This window comes from Chiloscyllium punctatum, chromosome 20 (genome assembly GCF_047496795.1).
Source record: "Chiloscyllium punctatum isolate Juve2018m chromosome 20, sChiPun1.3, whole genome shotgun sequence".
Lineage (NCBI taxonomy): Eukaryota > Metazoa > Chordata > Chondrichthyes > Orectolobiformes > Hemiscylliidae > Chiloscyllium > Chiloscyllium punctatum.
In genome coordinates this window covers 36836925-36858062 of record NC_092758.1, presented here as the reverse complement: position 1 = coordinate 36858062, position 21138 = coordinate 36836925, and the positions used below count along the sequence as shown (strand labels likewise).

At 41.8% G+C, this 21138-nt stretch overlaps 1 protein-coding gene across 5 annotated transcripts in view; it reads right to left on the bottom strand.

The window, feature by feature from the left end:
• Positions 1–21138, bottom strand: part of slc25a48 (solute carrier family 25 member 48) — a 38486-nt gene that overhangs the window by 10509 nt on the left and 6839 nt on the right. The window contains exons 5-7 of one of the 5 annotated variants that reach the window (XR_011963478.1): positions 16397–16471; positions 15129–15398; positions 13500–13596 (exon numbers count right to left, since the gene is read on the bottom strand). The exons of 1 other annotated variant lie outside the window; for it this stretch is intronic. Coding sequence is in view for 3 of the 4 variants with exons in the window: in XM_072590696.1 (XP_072446797.1) it covers positions 12870–12940; positions 15129–15398; positions 16397–16471 (416 nt within the window). In the remaining variant the exon portion in view is untranslated. Of the gene's footprint in view, positions 1–12869; positions 12941–13499; positions 13597–15128; positions 15399–16396; positions 16472–21138 lie in introns of all 5 variants that reach the window. 3 more of the 5 variants (XM_072590696.1, XM_072590694.1, XM_072590695.1) reach the window with 3 other exon arrangements.

The following is a 21138-nucleotide window of genomic DNA, read 5'->3' as shown; positions in this document are numbered from 1 at the left end:
AGTAATGCCTCTATTCTCATTGTACTGAAAGCATACAGCTGTGAAAACTCTCCTGATCACACAATAAGAACATGTGTCCCTTTCTTTGCTTTACACTGATAGTATCCCTGTCTACAATCAGATAATTAGCATCTTCCAATATAGAATCTCAACAGTGTGAAAGCAGGTCTTTCGGCCCACCAAGTCCACAGCAACTCTCCGAAGAGTATCCCACCCGGACCCAAGACCTTACCCTATCCCCATAACCACAGCACCCGGAGGAAACCCATGCAGACAGGGGATGTGCAAATCCCACACAGACAGTCGCCAAAGGGTGGAATCAAACCCAGGTCCCTGGTGCTGTGAGGCAGCAGTACTAACCACTGAACCACCGTACTCTATCTTTCTTACTGACAGATGTGAGGACAAAAGAAGCATGCTTTAAGTTGATGGCTTTTAGTGCTTAAATCTTGTAACTCCAGAACTAACTGTACTTGATCCAATGTTTTCCTCATGGAGCAAACATTGACGTGTAATCAACATAATGGAAAACTGCTGTGTTGTATCCTCTCAAAAAGGAAATCCAATCCAGTTAACCACTGCCCCGGTATACTCCAAACATTTGTAAAGTGATGGAAGGTATTAGCAATACTGTTAGCAAATGCGCTTTGTCATCAACAAATTGGTCACTGTCAGTGCTTCATTCGGATTCCACTGAAGCTGCCTCCAGAATTCATAAGATCTTTGGTCTGAATGTGGATAATACAAGCTGATATCCAGATCAGGCATGAATGAGTTCCTTTGGTGTCAAGGAGCTAATTGACGTACTGCGATATAAAATACATGAGGAAAAAGTCAAATCAATGGAAATCGGGGGAAAACTCTCCTTTGGATGGAGTTACGCTGAGTACAAAAGGATAATACGTGTGATTGTCGGAGGCTAATCATCACAACTCCCAGGATACTGCAGCAGGACATTCTCAAAGCAGTGTCCAAGGTTCAAACATCTTGAACTGTTCGATCAATGACATCCACCTATCATATGCCAGGATTTTCCCGATTTTGGTTAAAGTGTGGGGAGCAACACGACTTCTTCCAACACCACCAGTGAGAAAGCATGTTGAATCAAGAACTAAATCAAACACTTTAAGTAGTCACCTCTTAAACTTCTTGGTCAATCACTTCCTGGGACAGTGATGTTCCACCCAACTTGATGCTGCTGAGTCACTGTGAGGAACAGAGCTACTTTGAAGCATCAGACTGTTGGGTGCACAGCAGCACTGAAGACCAAAAGCAGCAAGAAAGTGACCTTTTGGCAGCTGGTGCAAGTGGAATCATGTGATAGGGTCACAGGAAAGGGGGATTAGGGTCTTGGAGGTAGAGAAGGGGAATGTGTTTCAGCACAGCCGATAGACCATCCATGACCCCAGTTGCCTTCAGATTGGGGAAATTGAGAAGCGCCTCTAAAAACTGGCAAGTAGAGCAGCCTGTTTTAGAAGTCGAGAAGGCTACACTTTTAGACCATCAGACACAACGCAAAAGTAGGCCATTCAGCCCATTGAGTCTGCTCTGCCATTCAGTGAGATAGAGTCACAGGAATGTACAGCACGGAAACAGACTCTTTGGTCCAACTCGTCCATGCCGACTAGATATCATAACCTAATCTAGTCCCACCTGCCAGCACTTGGCTCATATCCATCTAAACCCACAACCACTTCCTCTGGCAGCTCATTCCATACATGTACCACCCTCTGTGTGAAAACATTGCCACTTAAATTTTTCCCCTCTCACCCTAAACCCATGACTCTCCAGCCCAGGGAAAAGACCTTGTTAATTTATCTCTCCATGCCCTTCATGATTTTACAAACCACTCAGCCCTCAACCTCCAACGCCCCAGGGAAAATAGCCCCAACCTCTTCAGCCTCTCCCTATAGCTCAAACCCTCCAGCCTTAGCAATGCTCTTGTAAATCTTTTCCAAACCCTTTCAAGTTTCATAACATCCTTCCTATTGCAGGGAGACCAGAATTGCACACAGTATTCCAACAGTGGCCTAGCCAAAGTTCTGTACAGCTGCAACATGACCTCTCAACTGCTATACCCAATACTCTCTCCAATAATGGAAAGCATACCAAAAGCCTTCTTCACTATCTTATCTACCTGCAACTCCACTTTCAAGGAGCTATGAACCTGCACTCCAAGGTCTCTTTTTGTTCAGCAACACACCCCATGACTTTCCCATTAAGTGTTTAAGTCTTGCAATAATTTGCCTTTTCAAAATGCAGCACCTCACATTTATCTAATTTAAACTCCACCTGCCACTCTTCAGCCCATTGGCCAATCTAATCAAAATCCCACTGTACTCTGAGGTAGACTGTCCACTACACCTCCAATTTTGATGTCACCTGCAAACTTACTAACTATACTTCCTATGTTCGCATCCAAATCATTTATAAATAATGAAAAGCAGTAGACTCAGCAGGGATCCTTGTGGTACACCACTGTCACAGGCCTTCAACCTGAAAAGCAACCTTCCACCACCCCCTCTGTCATCTACCTTCGAGCTAGTGCTGTATCCAAATTGCAAGTTCTCGCTATATCCTATGTGATCTAACCTTGCGAACCAGTCTACCATGAGGAACCTTTTCAAACACCTTAATAAAATCTATATAGATTACATCCACTGCTCTGCCCTCATCAATCCTCTTTGTTATTTCTTCAAAAAACTCAATCAAGTTTGTGAGACATGATTTTCCCACACAAAAAGCCATCTTGACTATTGCTAATCAGTCCTTACCTAATGTAACTCCATGTAAATTCTGTCCCTCAGGATTCGCTCCAACAACTTGCCCACCACCAATGTCATGCTCACCGACCAATCGTTCCCGAGCTTTTCCTTACTACCTTTCTTAAATAGTGGCACCACATTAGTCAACCTCCAGTCTTCCAGCACCTCATCTATGACTATTGATAATCCAAATATCTCAGCAAGGCACCCAGCAATCACTTCCTCAACTTCCCACAGAGTGCTAGAGTACACCTGATCAGGTCCTGGGGATTTATCCACAGTTATGCATTTTAAGACATCCAGCACCTCCCCTTCTGCAATACGGAGATTTTTTCAAGATTTCACAATCTATTTCCCCTCATTCTATATTTTCCACGTCCTTATCCAGAATAAACACCGATGCAGAATACTCACTTAGTATGTCTCCCATCTCCTGCAGTTCCACACACTGACCTTTGAGGGGTTGTATTCTTTCCCAAGTTACCTTTTGTCCTTAATGTATTTATAAAATCCATTTAGATTCTCCTTAACCCTATTTGCCAAAGCTATCTCATGTTCCGTTTTTGTCCTACCGATTTCCCTCAAGTATACTCCTACTGCCTTTACACTCTTATAAGGATTTACTTGATCTCTGATGTCCATACCCTACATATGCTTCCTTCTTTTTCTTAACCAAAACATCAATCTCACTTGCCTATACCTACCAGCCTTGCCTTTCACCCTAACAGAAACATATTTGCTCCTTATCCCATTTTTGAAGGTTTCTCATTTTTCAGCTGTCCCTTTACCTGTGAACATCTGTCCCCAAACAACTTTTGAAAGCTCTTGCCTGATACCATTAAAACTGGCTTTCTTCCAATTTAGAACTCCATCTTTTAGTTCCAGTCTACCCTTTTCCATCACTATTTTAAAACTAGTAGAATTATGGTCGCTGGCCCCAAAGTGCTCCCCCACTGACACCTCAGTCACTTGCCCTGCTTTATTTCCCAAGAACAGATCAAGTTTTCAGAAGGTCCACCCACATACTGAATCAGAAATTTTTCTTTTATACATTTAACAAATTCCTCTTCATCTAAACCCTTAACACTATGGCAGTCCCAGTCTATGTTTGGAAAGTTAAAATCCCCTACCATAACCACCCTATTATTCTTACAGATAATTGAGATCTCCTTACAAATCTCCCTGCCAGAATTTTGGTCCCCTTCCAATTATAGTGCAATCTGTCATTCTTATACAGGTCACTCCTACTCCAGAAAAGATTCCAATGATCCAAGAACGTGAACCCTTCTCCCATGCAACAGCTCCTCAGCCACGCATTCATCTGCTCTAACCTCCTGTTCTTACCCTCACAAGCTCATAACATGGAGTCATGGCTGATCTAGGTGAAAGTTAGGACTGCAGATGCTGGAGATTAGAGTCCAGAGTGTGGTGCTGGAAAAGCACGGCAGGTCAGGTGGTATCCGAGGAGCAGGAGAATCGATGTTTCGGCCAAATGCCCTTCATCAGGAAAGTGGCTGGGAGCCTGGGGAGTGGAGAGATAAATGGAAAGGGTGTGGGGCTGGGGGGAAGGTAGCTGAGAATGCGATAGGTGGATGGAGGTGGGGGTAATGGTGATAGGTCAGAGGCAACAGTGGAGCGGATAGGTGGGAAGGAAGATGGACTGGTAGGTCAGGTCATGAGGGCAGTGCCAAGTTAGAAGATTGGATCTGGGACAAGGTGGGGAGAGGGAAAATGAGGAAACTGGTGAAATCCACATTGATGCCATGGGGTTGGAGGGTCCCGAGGCAGAAGATGAGGTGTTCTTCCTCCAGGTGTCAGGTTGTTAGGGAGAGGTGACCTGCATGTCCTTGCCAGAGTGGGAGGAAGAGTTGAAGTGTTTGGCCATGGGGCGGTAGGGTTGTTTGGTGCAGGTGTCCCAGAGATGTTCACTAAAGCACTCTCTGAGTAGGCATCCTGTCTCCCCAGTGTAGAGAAGACCGCATCGGGAGCAACAGATATAGTAAATGACATGTGCAGAAGTGCAGGTGAAACTTTGTTGGATGTGGAAGGCTCCTTTGGAGCCTTGGACGGAGGTGAAGGGGGAGGACTGGGCGCAGGTTTTGCAATTTCTGCGGTAGCAGGGGAAGGTGCCGGGAGGGGACGGTGGGTTGGTGGTGGGGGTGGACCTGACGAGGGAGTCGCACAGGGAATGGTCTTTACGGAAAGCAGATAGGGGTGGGGATGGAAATATATCTCTGGTGGTGGGGTCCATTTGCAGGTGGCAGAAATGGCGGAGGATGATGAGAGTTATATGGAGGCTGATGGGGTGGAATTGGAGGACCAGGTGAGTCCTGGCATGACTGATCTGACAAACCTCAACTCCATATTTTCCCCTTATTGCCATAACCCTCAACTCCATTCCTGATTAACAATCGACCTCAGCCTTTCATATGCTTAATGATCCAGCCTCAGCAGCCCTGCGTGATAAAGAATTCCACAGATTCACGACCCTCTGGGACAACAAATTCCTTCTCATTTCTGTCTTAAATGGGTGAACCCTTATTCTGAGATTACCTCTTTGTCAAACAAAAAGCAAAGAACTTCACATGCTGGAAATCAGAAAGAAAAACACAAATTGCTGGGAAATCTCAGCAGGTCTGGTAGTATCTGTAGACAGAAAGCAGAGTTAACATTTCAGGTCCAGTGACCCCTTTTTTTAAATCTGCTTGAACACAGTTATTCAGGCCCGTATTGAAATAAAGTGCTTAAGTGGTAATTCATTGACCATTTAAGGCCCTTCATTGGCAGTGAGTCATGTAGATCAATCAGGGACCTTCCTGTTCAGGACGTCCTTCTTGAGATGTTGGAAATGGGTCCAGTATCTTCTTGGCGCCAAACATTCTAACTATTTTCCCTTCCCTCCACCTTCTCTGTCACTTTTAGGGATGAGGATATCCCTATATTTTGTCAGAGTTGGGACTTCTGCTGGTTATTGCAGTGTTGAGTTCCATTCACAACATCTCATAATACCATCTGTCCCCAGTATGGCCGAGCATGGAAAATATTCAGGCTTCACCTGGTAAGTGATAAGTAATGTTCGTGTCATATAGATGGGTGATGGCAAAGACTGAATCAAAAAAAGAAATCTAATTACCTCCCTTCTTTATTCAATATAATTAACACAATCAAATTCTGCACCATCAATATCGTGGAGGTCACCATTGACCAATAACAGAACAGCACCTACTATGTACATATTGCAGCAACAAGAGGGGGGCAGAAACTGGGTATGTGGTGAGTGACTCAATTTCTGAATCCACAAAGACTATCCACTATCGATAAGGCACAAGTCAGGAGTGTGTTGGAACACAACCCAGTTGCCTGTATCTAATACAGCTCAAGGGTTTAGATCAGAGTGTTGCTGGAAAAGCACAGCAGGTCAGGCAGCATCCAAGGAGTAGGAAAATCGACGTTTCAGGCAAAAGCCTGAAGTTCACCTTGATAGACATCACATCCACCATCTCAAAACTTTACCCCATCACCACACCAATACATTGTTGCATCAGAGTTTACAACTTCAAGATGGAGTGCAGGAACTTGTCAAATCACCTTCAATCCCTGATTTCTGGACTCCTGTGCTTTTAAAGCATGAAAAATCAGTTTCTTAGTTTTACTGTTATTTATGAGCTTATGTATTTTTGGCTACATTCCAAACATCCTTCTTTATCAATAAACATTTCATAACTAAGCCTGCTTTTTTTTTCCATGAACTCAGTGCACTCTCTTTCCCTCAGCTAGAAAAGAAATTATTTTCTAAAATACAAATGTTGAAATAATCACAATTTAATTGTTTAAAAATATCTCAGCTATCATATTTTTACAAGATCCCACCTGTTCTTTAAGGCAGGAATGACCATAAAATATAACCAGAATTCCACAACTCTTAAAGCTCTGAGAACGCAAGATAGTTGATGCTTATTTATCAGTTGGGACAATTTGGATTGTGTTTTTAACTGCGTTCTTATCAAAATCTTTCTTTTGAAAAACATGTGTATTTTAATTTAACTTTTCCCCTTTTCATTCTTCCTTCAATTAAAGGTCATTGTCTTCCAGTACTATGGACATGCAAACAACCTTTATGCTTGAGATTTTGTGACCTTTGTCCAATATATTTATCCAAATGTAGGCAACTACTACTGGTTTGTTTCAATTTCCCTTTAATATATAAACCATATTCTTTAATGCATTTATCAGAGTCTCCACTAAACACAAAAATGAAACAATTTTCTCTATCTCTCCAGATACCTTATTTTGCCAATCCAATCATTATTCCTGTTCCTAATCCTTTAGGTTTCACTATTTCTATATATTTTTCCTTCTTAAGAATGACAGCGTTCTCTTGAAGTAGCACAATTCACGACCAAATAATTTAAGAAGATTTAAGCTTCTTTTAATAAAGGTGAGCGCAGAACTCAAACTTTTTAAGAATCCTGCACTAATAAGTGAATTAGCTCTTGACTTTGTATAATGTGAAATGAGTGACTATAGTTTGGCAATCAGTTATAATCTTCTGATTTCAATTTCCATTCTAATCTATAATGTTAAAGTAAACAAAATCAATGGAGAGAATCTTTTCCAGCTTTCACATATCACAAATATTGGCCCAAGCTAAGGTGGAACACTGGAGGTATCAGCCGCACTCTAATACAATGCTTAACTTGGAAATCTGAGCCTAGATAGCATCAACAGACTACTCAGCATCATGGAAGTTACAGCCAAGAATTATTCTGTCCTCATACAAAATGAGAAAAAAAAACTGGAAATGCACAATTAATCAATTAGATAGCTAAATATTTGAAGTGAGCAATATTTCAATTGGCTCAACTCAAACGTCACTTTCAACATTAATTTCCTTCATCACCAACACACAATGACAGAATGTATACCATCTATAAGATGCAGTAACTCACCAAGACTTCCACAACAGCACCTTCCAAACTTTTGATCTCTATTACATAAAAGGACCAAACCAGCAGATAAATGGAAACACCACAAACTGTAGGGTCCCCTCCAAGCAAAAATAGAGTCATACAAGTCATACAGCATGGAACCAGACCCATTGGTCTACTCATTCATGCCAACCAGGTATCCTCACCTAATCTAGTCCCATTTGCCAGGACTTGGCCCATATCCCTCTAACACCTTCCTATTCATATACCCATCCAGATGCCTTTTAAATGCTATAATTGCACCAGCCTCCATCACTTCCTCCTGCAGCTCATTCCATATACACACCAATCTTTGTGTGAAAACGTTGCCCCTTAAGTCCCTTTTATATCTTTCGCCTCTCACCCGAAACCTATACTCTAGTTCTGGACTCCCCCACCCCAGGGAAAAGACTTTGTCTGTTTATCCTATCCATGCCCCTCATGATTTTATAAACCTCTATATGGGCACCCCCTCACGGTCCGACGCTCCAGGGAAAACAGCCCCAGCCGATTCAGCCTCTCCTTACAGCTCAAATTCTCCAACCCTGGTAACATCCTTGTAAATCTTTTCTGAATCCTTTCAACTTTCACAACATCCTTCTGATAGGAAGGAGACTAGAACTGCATGCAATATTCCAAAAGTGACCTAACCAATGTCCTGCACAGCTGCAACATAACCTCCCAACCCCTGTACTCAATGCTCTGACCAATAAAGGAAAGCATACCAAACGCCTTCTTCACTATTCTATCTACCTGCGACTCAACTTTCAAGGGACCATGAACCTGCACTCCATGGTCTGTTCTCAGCAACACTCCCTAGGATCTTACCATTAAGTGTATACGTCCTGCTAAAATTTGCCTTTCCAAATTGCAGCACCTCACATTTACCTAAATTAAGCTCTATCTGCCACTCCTCAGCCCATTGGCCCATCTGATCAAGATCCCATTGTATTCTAAGGTAACCATCTTCGCTCTCCACTATATCTCCAATTTTGGTGTCATCTGCAAACTTACAAACTATACCTCCTCTGTTCACATCCAAATAATTTATACAAATTACAAAAAGCAGTGGACCCAGCACCGATCCTTGTGGTACACCACTGGTCACAGGCGCCCAGTCTGAAAAGCAACCCTCCACCACCACCCTCTATCTTCTACCTTTGAGCCAGTTCTATATCCAAATGGCTACTTCTCCCTGTATTCCATGAGATCTAAACTTGCTAACCAGTCTCCCATGAGGAACCTTGTCAAATGCTCTGCTCTCATCAATCCTCTTTGCTACTTCTTCAAAAACGCAACCAATTTCATGAGATATGACCTTCCACGCACAAAGCTATGCTGACTATCCCTAATCAGTCCTTGCCTTTCCAAATACGTGTAAATCCTGTCCCTCAGGATTCCCTCCAACAACTTGCCCACTACCAATATCAGCTCACCGGTCTATAGTTCCCTGGCTTTTCCTCACCATGTTTCTTAAATCAACATTCTGTCTTGGAACTGTATCTCTGACTCTGGGTTAAAATGCTAGAACTGACTTCCTTTGAGCACCGTGAGTGCAGCTACTTCCCAGAAACTGCAACAGTCCATGAAGACAGCTCATTGCCACCTTCTCAAGGGCAATTAGAAACAGGCAATAAATGTTGGCCTAGCCAGTGACAGCCACGTCCAATGAACAAATAAATTCTCATTTGCTTTCTGGATTCCCAGAACTTGCTAATTATCCATTAGATTTATACCATTGACAGTTTCTCTTCCTGTCTCCAATCCTATTGTCTCCCACATATTCCAGGTTACTTGAAAATGATCAGTCTGGAGAATCTTGAGTCTTCTCCACTGTGGTTCAGTGAGTAGCATTCTTCCTTCTGACTCACAGTTCTGGGTTCAATCTGCACTCAGGCATAAATACAAAAATTCAAGCTAGATGCTCTAGTGCAGTTTGTAACCATTGCAGATATTGATGTTTTTAAAAATGTGATAGTAGAACAGAGGCCTCATCTGCCTGCTCAGATATCTGTAAATGATCCCTGCATGCTATTCTGAAAGAGAGAATGGGAGTTATCACTAGTCCACTGGTTAATATGTACTCCGCAACCAAAAGCCCAGATATTGGGTCTTATATACATTGCAGTTTGTGGGAGCTTGATGAGCATAAATGAGTTGCCATTGTTCCCACAACAGGTGAGAACACTTTCATTGACTGTAAAATGCTTTGGGACATATAATAGTTGTGAAAGTACTATATAAATGGAAAGCCCTCTTTTAGCCTGGGCCAAGGAGGAGGAGTTCAAACAGAGAACTTCCAACCGAGTTGTGATCAGTTAAATTAGTCTGGACCAAGAATCAAATCAGACACTTTGCTTGTCTGCAAGCTTAGATGAGCTGCTGGTGTGGTGGTGAAATTATCTGTTTCTAACAAACCAACAAATCATCTGCCACATGAGAATATCAATAAAGTGGGACTCTGACGTCAAAAAGAATAATCTTCTAGAAACCTTAAGATTGAGAAGTTATAATGTTGTAAGTTTGGCCTGCACATGAAACAGAAAAGGAGAACTGGCACAATTGAGTGAAGATGACACAGGACAAAGTCAAAGAACAAACCATATTGTCAAATAACCATCAAATTTCACATCTGATATATTTCTTCGTAGAATATAAATGTAAGAAATAACAATTGAAGTATACATTCATTTGGTAATGTACACTTGAGTATTGCTAAGAAAAGACAATATTTTGTTGAAAAGTATTGTCTGGAATCATCAGGACAATTCACAACAATAATAATGTAAAGGAAAAAACATTTAAACGATATGGGAGCACAAAGCTGACTGGTTGGCACCTGGGCTCCATTTGGTAGGGGTTTTGCTCTGAGAAGTGAACCAGAAAAGGGTGTCACCTATTTTGTTGAGTTGAAACAGGCACAGTGTGTACACATCATTCCGTATGTTACATAGTTCTAGTATGTGCAATGAGACTGTGAGCCTCAACTGACAATCTTAAATTGGTTTTCAGTATAATTCTGTGGACACTAAGGATTATTTAGTAAATTACTTTTGGTCCCAAATTACTTTTGGTCTATCTCAAATTACCCTTGAAAGGCAACATATCTCAAACATTTGAGAAGTAGGTGATGCTAACTAGGCAATAGCAACAAAGGTGGTGTTTTCAATGGAGTTCTGATGTCAAGCCAAAAACATGTTCTAGGAGAAAGTGAGGACTGTAGATGCTGGAGACCAGAGTTGAAAAATGTGGTGCTGGAAAAACACAATAGGCCAGGCAGCATCCGAGGAGCAGGAGAATCGACGTTTCGGGCATAAGCCCTTCTTCAGGAATGAGGCTGGTGTGCCAAGCAGGCTGAGATAAAAGGTAGGGGGGAGGGAATTTGGGGGAGGGGTGCTGGGAATGATAGGTGGAAGGAGGTGAGGGGGAGGGTGAGGGTGACAGGCCGGAGAGGGTGTGGGGGCGGAGAGGTCGGGAAGATGATTGCAGGTCAAGAGGGCGGTGCTGAATCCGGGGGTTGGGACTGAGACAAGGTGGGGGGAGGGGAAATGAGGAAGCTGGAGAAATCTACATTCATCCCGTGTGGTTGGAGGGTTCCTAGGTGGAAGATGAGGCGCCCTTCCTCCAGGCGTCGTGTGGTCAGGGTCTGGTGATGGAGGAGGTCAAGGACCTGCATGTCCTTGGCGGAGTGGGAGGGAGAGTTAAAGTGTTCCGCCACGGGACGGTTGGGTTGGTTGGTCCGGGCGTCCCAGAGGTGTTCCCTGAAACGTTCTGCAAGTAGGCGGCCTTTCTCCCCAATGTAGAGGAGACCACATTGGGTGCAGCGGATACAGTAAATCTTGTGTGTGGAGGTGCAGTTGAATTTGCAATGGATATGGAAGGATCCATTGGGGCCTCGGAGGGAGGTGTGGGCGCAAGTTTTGCACTTTTTGCGGTTGCAGGGGAAGGTGCTGGGAATGGAGGTTATGGACCTGACGAGGGGGTCACCTGTCACACAACTGAGTTTAGATTAGATTACTTACAGTGTGGAAACAGGCCCTTCGGCCCAACAAGTCCACAACAACCTGCCGAAGCACAACCCACCCAGACCCATTCCCCCTTCACCTGACACTACAGGCAATTTAGCATGGCCAATTCACCTAACCTGCACATTTTTGGACTGTGGGAGGAAACCCATGCAGACATGGGGAGAATGTGCAAACTCCACACACAGTCACCTGAGACAGGAATCGAACCTGGGTCTCTGGCGCTGTGAGGCAGCAGTGCTAACCACTGTGCCACCATGCCGCCCACTTTCTTTCCTTTTCTAAACTACATTTAAGGGTGTTTCCATTGTTTGTAGCTATCCATTTTCCCGTACAGAGATTAGAATGATTAGATTTTCAGTACCAATGTAATGTTAAGACTTTAGGCCTTATAATCAAAAGACCAGCAGAAAGTAACAAAAAAACAACTGTATGCAACAAACAGGTTAGCAACTGTACTCAATCAGCATGTATCTGTGAACATCAAATTGGAATTGATTCCATAACTGGAGAGTATTTGACCAATAATCCACAGTATATGAAGAATTATATTGACAACACATTTAACATTGTTATAGAGGTTTACAGTGTGGTGCACTCACATGCAGTCAAAGCAACATGTTAATATGTAGTGTCCTGTTCTTTGCAGACAGAATGAAATGTACACATACTGCACCTGTTTCAAATCAATGAATGGTCACTCTCTGGTTCATTTCTCAAGATAATTCATTTACCATTCAGCATTAACCTGCCTGGTTTAATATTCAAACAAAGCTTAATTGTCAGCCATCATCTAACTGAGGCACTCTCCATGGCAATATTTTAATCACTTAGAGTCCATGTCCACCAATCTCCTTCCATACAGTATCAGTACTGTTTTCCCGTTACACTTGCATATAGTCCTGATGAGTTCATGATGAAAGGTTTTGTGTCTTTTTTCAGCTATACTCAAACTCAGTACTGTATATGTTGTGTGCAAATCTAAGGAGCACTGATAATGTTTTAAATACAAATACACAATTAAATAACAAATGTCATTAAAATACATATACTGTTTTTAAAAAGTGTTGCATTTATATGCCCAATCTATTTCATTTGTTCAATTTACATACTTGCAAAAGGATTGGCTGCTGAGCTTTGGAAGGACTCATCACCCAAAGTACCTCCATAGGATCACACTCAGCTATTGAAGAAGAGAACATTAATGAACAGCTACGACAGACCGATCCTCAAAGGACTGAAGGGAGCACTTATAGAATGTAATCCAGAACTGGGAGGATGAGGGCTATTTATTTCTTATCAGTGCTTAACAAATGAATTGTAGCACCAATCTGCAAAAAGTGACATTGTGTGTCATAAAAAAACACAGATATGGAACAGCACAGAAGGCTTCTTTGGTCCATTGTGCCTTTGCCAGCTCTTTGAAATAACTTTCCAATTGGTCTCACTGTCCTGCTCTTGTGTTGTTACTGTGCATTCAAGTGTTACCAGACTGCGCAGAGCACAGATGTTTTCAATGACCTTATAAAGAAGGAGCATGACCTTCTCATGTGAGCTATCAGTGCATGCTGGAAGTAGTGGCTGACTATTCCGTGAGTTTTTTTGACAGAATTTCTGTACTGGTAAGAGATGTCCCTGTGGAGGATCCTGCCACAGATGTGAAGTCCTATGCAAGCTCAACAGCACACTGCGAGATCTGGATTCCCAGACCTCCTATCCCGTCTGGAGCTATGATTGCTCACCCCTCACCAGGCACCTCATCATCATCCTCCCTTTCCTCCTCTGAGGCAGTGGTGGGTATTGGGTGCGAGTCTGAGGAACTGGATATGGAGGAATCATCTGTAGTAACATGAAAGAGTATTTTCACTAACTGGCCATCCAGGAACTCCAGATTTTTTTTAGAATGACTGTTTCAGAAGAGAATCAAAAAATTATTTTCTTCAAGCACAACAAATGTGTACAGACAGAGGACATAATAATGTAAGTGACCGCAAGACATTTGAGATATTAAACAAGGCATATGAACCTCATTGTGATATTATTGTTTTTAATTATGTGTAAGAACACCATGCTGGCTCCCTCCCCCTGAACATTAAAACATTTTGCAAGCACTTTTACAGCTACTATTTTCAAAGGCAACATTGCCATATTGCCCCCTCCCTAAATAATATTTTTTTTAAACTACGAACAATTGTAAATATTGATATGCATTTTGTTATTGCCTTGTTAAGAGTCCTGCACAAATTTTAGTACTGTAGAAATATTGTTTATGTTTCAGGTCTTTGATAATTATGTCCTAATTTAATTTAAGACTTGGTGGTATTTCACTAAAATGGGTTCTTGTGAATAGTTCCTTTTTCTTTAAATATTATTGCCTCTTACCATAAGAAAATATTCAGCTATGGTTATTTTCACTAATTGCATTGATAAATTTAATTAAATTTATTTATTGTTCATATGAATTTTGTAACTCTCTACTGCTGGTCAGTTAAAATGCTTTTTATAAGAGATACAAAATTGTTCATTATCAAATGTACTTAGTTACTGCTATGAAGAAAAGTCCAAATATTATTATGGAGCTCTAAGGCTTTCCCCTATTCAAATTATTCTCCAAAATTCTTCAGGTTAGTGTTCCCTAACTGAGCGAAGGCAACTTGCTCACAGACATTTGCTGACAGTGCTGTCTAACTGGCTAATAATAAATATGCAGGAGAGGCCAGTACCGGTTGTATCTCACAAATCAAGACTATTTTAAAACACCTTGTTAATTTTAATCAATGTGTAACATCTATTTGAAATTAATTCAATTAGAGCAATAAAAACAAGATAACATCCTTTCAATGTTAATCTATTGCTCCAAATATCACTCAGGATGACAAGCTTAACTGTCCACAGGGCTTCCCCTGATTAGTAAATGGTTTGTGATTTACATAAACACAATCAAAACAAGGTAAACAATGTTTACTCTGAGGCATTATTGGAATTTTTACTGAAATTACAGAAGATGACCTGGCGAATCGCTGTGGAAATTATCAGTAAGGGTGTATCTCTTGATCTCTTGGAGCCAACTGACACAAAACTTAACTTTGGTAGTCTCAGTCCATTTCATTGCAGGCATGAGTTCACAGCACAAAACATCCTGTTCCTTCAAAATAATTTGTCTATCTCACTGAAAGAAAGCACAAAAATGTCTGGCACTGCAAAAAGACATTGCTGCAGTCTTCTTCTGAGCTTAATAATGCACAAAGTGATGTATTCGTTAATTAATCACCAATGAAGACAGCATCCTACATTTCAAAAGAACATCAACAAATTTTAATTACAGGAAAGAAAGCATTGCACACATTTTCTCAAATTTGAAGAACTCTTACCTGCCACACCACCAGCCAGCCACACACAAAACAGATTGGGTGCTTTGCTCCCTTCGGGTGTCATCCAGTCACACAGCAACATGTAAGGAACAAAGTATAAACAATATCCTGGAACATCTCTGAGGTACATGGCTCCAACACCTCGATACAGTCCAACAATGCCTTCGGTCCGCAGTATTCTGCTAATGAGGTGCACAGGCCCCCTGTATAGAGGCTGATCATTCAGTGCAAGGGAGTGCAAGGCACTCGCACCAACCAAGTTTAGTTTAGCTGTAGAAGTGTAAAAAAGATTTAGCAAATCTTGAATGTAGCTAATGTTCTGAAACAAATCAGCTTTTTTTTAAACCGTAAGTGAAAAGCTGCATAATATTCCAGAATAAGGAAGCACAAAAGAAAATCAAGATGCAAAAACTTTGTATCCACGACAACATTCTACGAACCCTATTTATCTTCATGACATGATTGAAAATATTTAATGTAAGAATAGCCTGGCTCCTCAGAACTACCACTATGCATGTTGAGGAAAGTTAGAAGATTCACATGTGGGAATCAGTAGTGGAACTTGGCCTGAAGTTGATGGTGTAGAGATAAATAAGACGAGCTGGAAAGGACACCCTAAGTAGAAGGGAATCACAACTCAAAGGCAAAGGAGTCACAAAATGTGATACGTATGGAATACCATTGGATTCAAGTCTTGCTTACAATGGTGCTAGCATGGGTGTGCAGTGTGTTCATGTCAGCTTGAAAAGGGGGACAATTATGATGTCCCTGAGCTGGAAATGCAGATTTGCCATCTCATTGCCATGCTGCACTTTGCAGCATCTGTTCACACGGAAAGCATTTTCAACTAAACAATTCATCTCCAATCCCCTCAGCCAAAAGCAGTCCAAAGGCAGTTACATTTCTCCAAGATTGTGGTCACTGAACTCAAAAATTCTGAACACAGCTTATCAGCCTGGAATGCCATATTGGATTTCTGCTCTGAGGTTGGGACCCTAACTTTAGATGACTTTCCGTGTCCCAGTGCCACAATACATTGATGTGAGATCCTCGATATTTTGGAAACATCAGGAATTACTGGCCAATGCGCATGCTGCTTGCTATTCAGTTAAGAACAACAGGAATGCTCCTTAGGCTAGAAGGCCACAGAGAGCATGCCCCACCATTACAGATGGATGCAGGTAAGAGATGAAGAGAGAACAACTCAAACTGAAGATGTCCTCTTAAAACTTATAGGCATTCTGTAGTTAAAAACTGGTTACACTTGCCAGGGTGCATCTTGGCAGAGGAACCCTTCCATCCAGTGGTCTCTGACCATTGCTGTAGCTGTGTATAAGCTGAGGCTGCAAATGGAAAAAAAAAACCTGGATGGCTCTGTAATTCACTTTGTGAAGTTATATTTTAAGTCTTATATAACTGGATAATCCAGAATTGCAGAAAATATGTTGGAATGAATGTTTGGATTCTTAAAGGCAAAAGATACTTAGTTCAGAGCTGCAGCATATTTGAACCCGAACTAGCCATCATTACATTTTATAAAAAAGGACAATAAGACTCAGGAACAAGAGCAGGCCAATGGTCCTACAGGTCTGCTCCATCATTCAATAAGATCATTGCTGATTTGGTTATGGTTTCAGCTCTATTGTGTTGCTTAACTCTTACTCCATCATCTGTCAAAAATTTAAATCAATGTGAAATAAATTCAATGATCCAGTCTCCATGACTGTCCAGGGAAGAAAAGTACACTTACCAGTAAGCCTCAAAAGAGAGATAATGCTCTTCACCTCTATCTTAAACACTTAAACTGCAAGTGTAGAAATGGGGGAAGGGGAGGAAGAAAAGTGGTTTAAAAACTGAAAAAAAAAAGAAAAACAAAGTGGATAGGGCAAGGCAACGGGTAATGATAGTTGGGAAAGATTTTTTTAAAATTGTTTTAGTGGTGTAAATGACAATAACAGAAACATCAGAGAGCTGTTTTCTGACATATAGGAACAGGTTAAGATCTGAAATTGTTGAACTGAATGTCCGACAGGTTGAAAAGTTCCGAATTGAAAGATGAAGTGCCGTTTCTCAACTTTACTCCTGCTTCAACAGAACAGTGTAGGAGACCAAAGACAAAGAGGTCAGAGTGTGAATGGGGTTGAGAATGATAGGTGACTTGACACTCGGGATCATGCATGTGTTCTGTAAGGTGGTTACTCAATCTGCATTCGGTCCCCTCAGTGTATATGAAGCCCCAGTATGAACAAAAACTATAGTGAATTAAATTCAAAAAAGAATAAAGTCACTGGTTCACCTGGCAGGAGTGGTGTGAAGTCTCAATGGTAGAAAGGGAGAAAATGAAAGGGTACATGTTGCATCTCCTGGGCTGTCATGGGCCTATAAGGAAGTGCTGAGAGTAATTCAGGAATAGCTAAAGCAGTGGTGGAAGGTACACAGTCTCTTTGGAAGAATGAATGGAAGAATATATTTGGTGTTGTCACAATGCTAAAAGTGACAGAAATGGGTGATCCAATCAATTTGCAGGCTGGTGGCATTTAAACTGAATCACATTGTGAGTCTCGAAGAAAAGGGTTGAGAGCAGATGAATTTGCAAAGAAAACCAGCATATACCCCATGGCCCTCTGTGCATCACATGGCCACAAAGCCCAGGCATTCCAAACTATTGGTCAACGCTGAGCAGTTAGCACTCCCACATCAGCTTGCACATCATTGGAGCTCTAGCTTATGATCAACAAACACAAGTCTTGTCACAGCTACGTCACATGGGGTTGGCTTATGCAAGGGCAGGAGGCCAGGCCACAGCTCAAAAGCCTATAGAAATGAGGACTCCCAGGAAGTTTACAGTCTGAAGCAGACAGGAGCATCAAGCAGCACAAACTCCAGCAAGCAGGTAACTATTCCAGAAGAACTTAATGCAAGTAGGAAGTTACAGTTCTTTTAATATTTTAAATCTTTGCTTTCTCGGTAAGTTAAAAATATGACCAAAAGTAAAGCAAAGGATACTTCAAGCTTCTTAGAAAGAAATTCTGTGCACATTTCAAAAAACTGAAATGGCTTTCCAAGATCATCAAATAGAAATATTTGCAACATGCAAACTGATGGTACAAATTGATGAGATTTTCACTTATTGTGAAACTGGTGATGTCCTATGCACTGTTTGCACTACAGCAGAAACTGGAGAGGAGTTTAGCACTGAGTAAAAGTGATACCATCGGATAGTGAACTATCAAGACTGCATTTGAATTTGGTGGTTATGGAAGCTCTTAGCAGTGACACATGCATACGAAGCTACAGTTTCAGTGCAAGAGTAAGATATTTGGTACCTAAGCCTGCTCTGCTATTGATCAAGATCATAATTGACATAATTACTTCACATCTTTGCCTATTCCAATACCATATCACTATCTCTTCAAGAATCTATTTACCTCTGAGTTAATAAATATTCAAAGACAACTTCCACTACGTTTTGAAGATGACAGTTCAAAATATTCATGACTCTCTAAAAAAAAATTTTTCCATCTCAGTCTTAAATGGGATGATACTATTATAAACTGTGACCCCCTAGTTCTAAATTTTCTAACAGTGGAAAAATCTTTTATGTGCTTATGTGTTTTAATCAAGATACAGTTTACTCTTCTGAGCCCTAGTGAGTGTAAGTCTCACCCGTCCAACCTTTCCTCATAACACAATACATTCATTCCATGAACTGGTCTCAAACTGTCTTTTAAAATGTTTCCAATGCATTTACAACCTTCCTTGAATTAGGAGACCGACACATTACACCTAACACCATATGGGGTCTCACAATTCCTGTATAATTGAAGCATGGCCTCCCTAATTTTGTATTCAAATATTCTCACATTAAGTAATAATAATCAATCAGTTTCCCTAATTATTGCTGGACCTGCAAAATAATATTTTGTGATTCATGCACTTGCATTTCAGACCTCTATTCTCTCACTTAATTTCATTTTTTAAAAATTCAATCAAATTAGACAGTTTTACATGTTCCCACATTGGTTCTATTTACTAAATCTTATGTACTCATTTGTTTTATTCACACCCCATTGTAGGCTCCTATGTTAACTTCACAACTTACTTTCCTACCTATCTTTGTGTGACCAGCAAATTCAGCATCTAAATCGATGGTCCCTTCTTCTATGTCATATATAGTATATAAATTGTAAAAGGGTAAGCTCCTGGCACTGATCCTTGTGGCACGGCACCTGTTATATCTTGGCACTTGGAAATGACCTATTTATGCCCTCTGTTTCCTGTTAGCTAGCTAATTTTCTATCCATGCCAATGTGTGACTCCTGACTTGTGAGTTTTTATTTCCCTGATAACCTTTGAAATGGAATCTTATTAAATCCCATTTGAAAATCTAAGTACAGTGTATATCTATTCCCCATCATCCACAGCAGGTTACTTCTTCAAATAAATTTGTTAAATATGATTTTCTTTTCACAAAACCATGTCAACAATGCCTGGTTACTTTGAACTTTTCTAAGTGAGGTTCAAGTCTTTAATAACAGTTTCTAACATCTATCCTATCACAACTGGTAAGCTTATTGCCCTGCAGTTTTCTGCTTTCTGTTTCCCCCCCTTTTTGAACAAAGCAGTTATGCTTCCTATTTTAAACTCTAATCGAACTTTCCTAAATTTAGAAAACTTTGGAAAACAAACATCAAGACATCAACTATCACACTAGCCACTTCTTTTAAGGCCCTTCTTTTGTGAATAGAGATGTTGAGGGGTTGGATGTCCATGATGAAAAACTGATTTTCAGCAGATCTTTTCACAGAAAGTACATGAGGACAAAATTGCCAGATCAATTTCTAATACATGTATTTTACAGCAGAGATCACCAGACAAAAATCAAGTGTAGGAATGCTTGATGATATTTTTCTTTAGGAGATGCTGGAGATCAGAGCTGAAAAATGTGTTGCTGGAAACATGCAGCAGGTCAGGCAGCATCCAAGGAGCAGGAGAATCGACGCTGCGGGCATAAGCCCTTCTTCAGGAATGAGGAGGGTGTGCCAAGCAGGCCAAGATAAAAAGGTAGGGAGGAGGGACTTGGGGGAGGGACGTTGGGAATATGATAGGTGGAAGGAGGTTAAGATGAGGATGATAGGCCAGAGAGGGGGTGGGGGCGGAGAGGTTGGGAAGAAGATTGCAGGTCAAGAAGGCGGTGCTGAGTCTGAGGGTTGGGACTGAGAAAGGGTGAGGGGAGGCAAAATGAGAAAGCTGGAGAAATCTGCATTCATCCCTTGTGGTTGGAGAGTTCCCAGGCGGAAGATGAGGCGCTCTTCCTCCAGGCGTCGTGTTGCCATGGTCTGGCATGTCTTTGGCGGAGTGGGAGGGGGAGCTGAAGTGTTCAGCCACAGGGCGGTTGGGTTGGTTGGTGCGGGTGTCCCAGAGGTGTTCTCTGAAACGTTCCACAAGTAGGCGGCTGTCTCGCAAATGTATAGGAGGCCACATCGGGTGTATTGGATGCAGTAAATGATGTGTGTGGAGGTGCAAGTGAATTTCTGACGGATATGGGAGGATCCCTTGGGGCCTTGGAGGCAAGTGAGGGGGGAGGTTTGGGCACAAGTTTTGCATTTCTTGCAGTTGCAGGGCAAGGTGCTGGGAGTGGAGGTTGGGTTGGTGGGGGGTATGGATCTGACGAGGGAGTGGTCTTTCCGGAATGCTGATAGGGGTTGGGAAGGAAATATATCCTTGGTGGTGGGGTCTGTTTGGAGGTGGTGGAAATGACAAAGGATGATACGATGTATCTGGAGGTTGTTGGGGTGGTAGGTGAGGACCAGTGGGGTTCTGACCTGGTGGCAATTGGAGGGGCGGGGTTCAAGGGCGGAGGAGCGGGAAGTGGAGGAGATGTGGTGGAGAGCACCGTCAACCATGTCTGAGGGGAAATTGCGGTCTTTGAAGAAGGAGGCCATCTGGGTTGTTTGGTATTGGAATTGGTCCTCCTGGGAGCAGATGCAGCGAAGGCGAAGGAATTAGG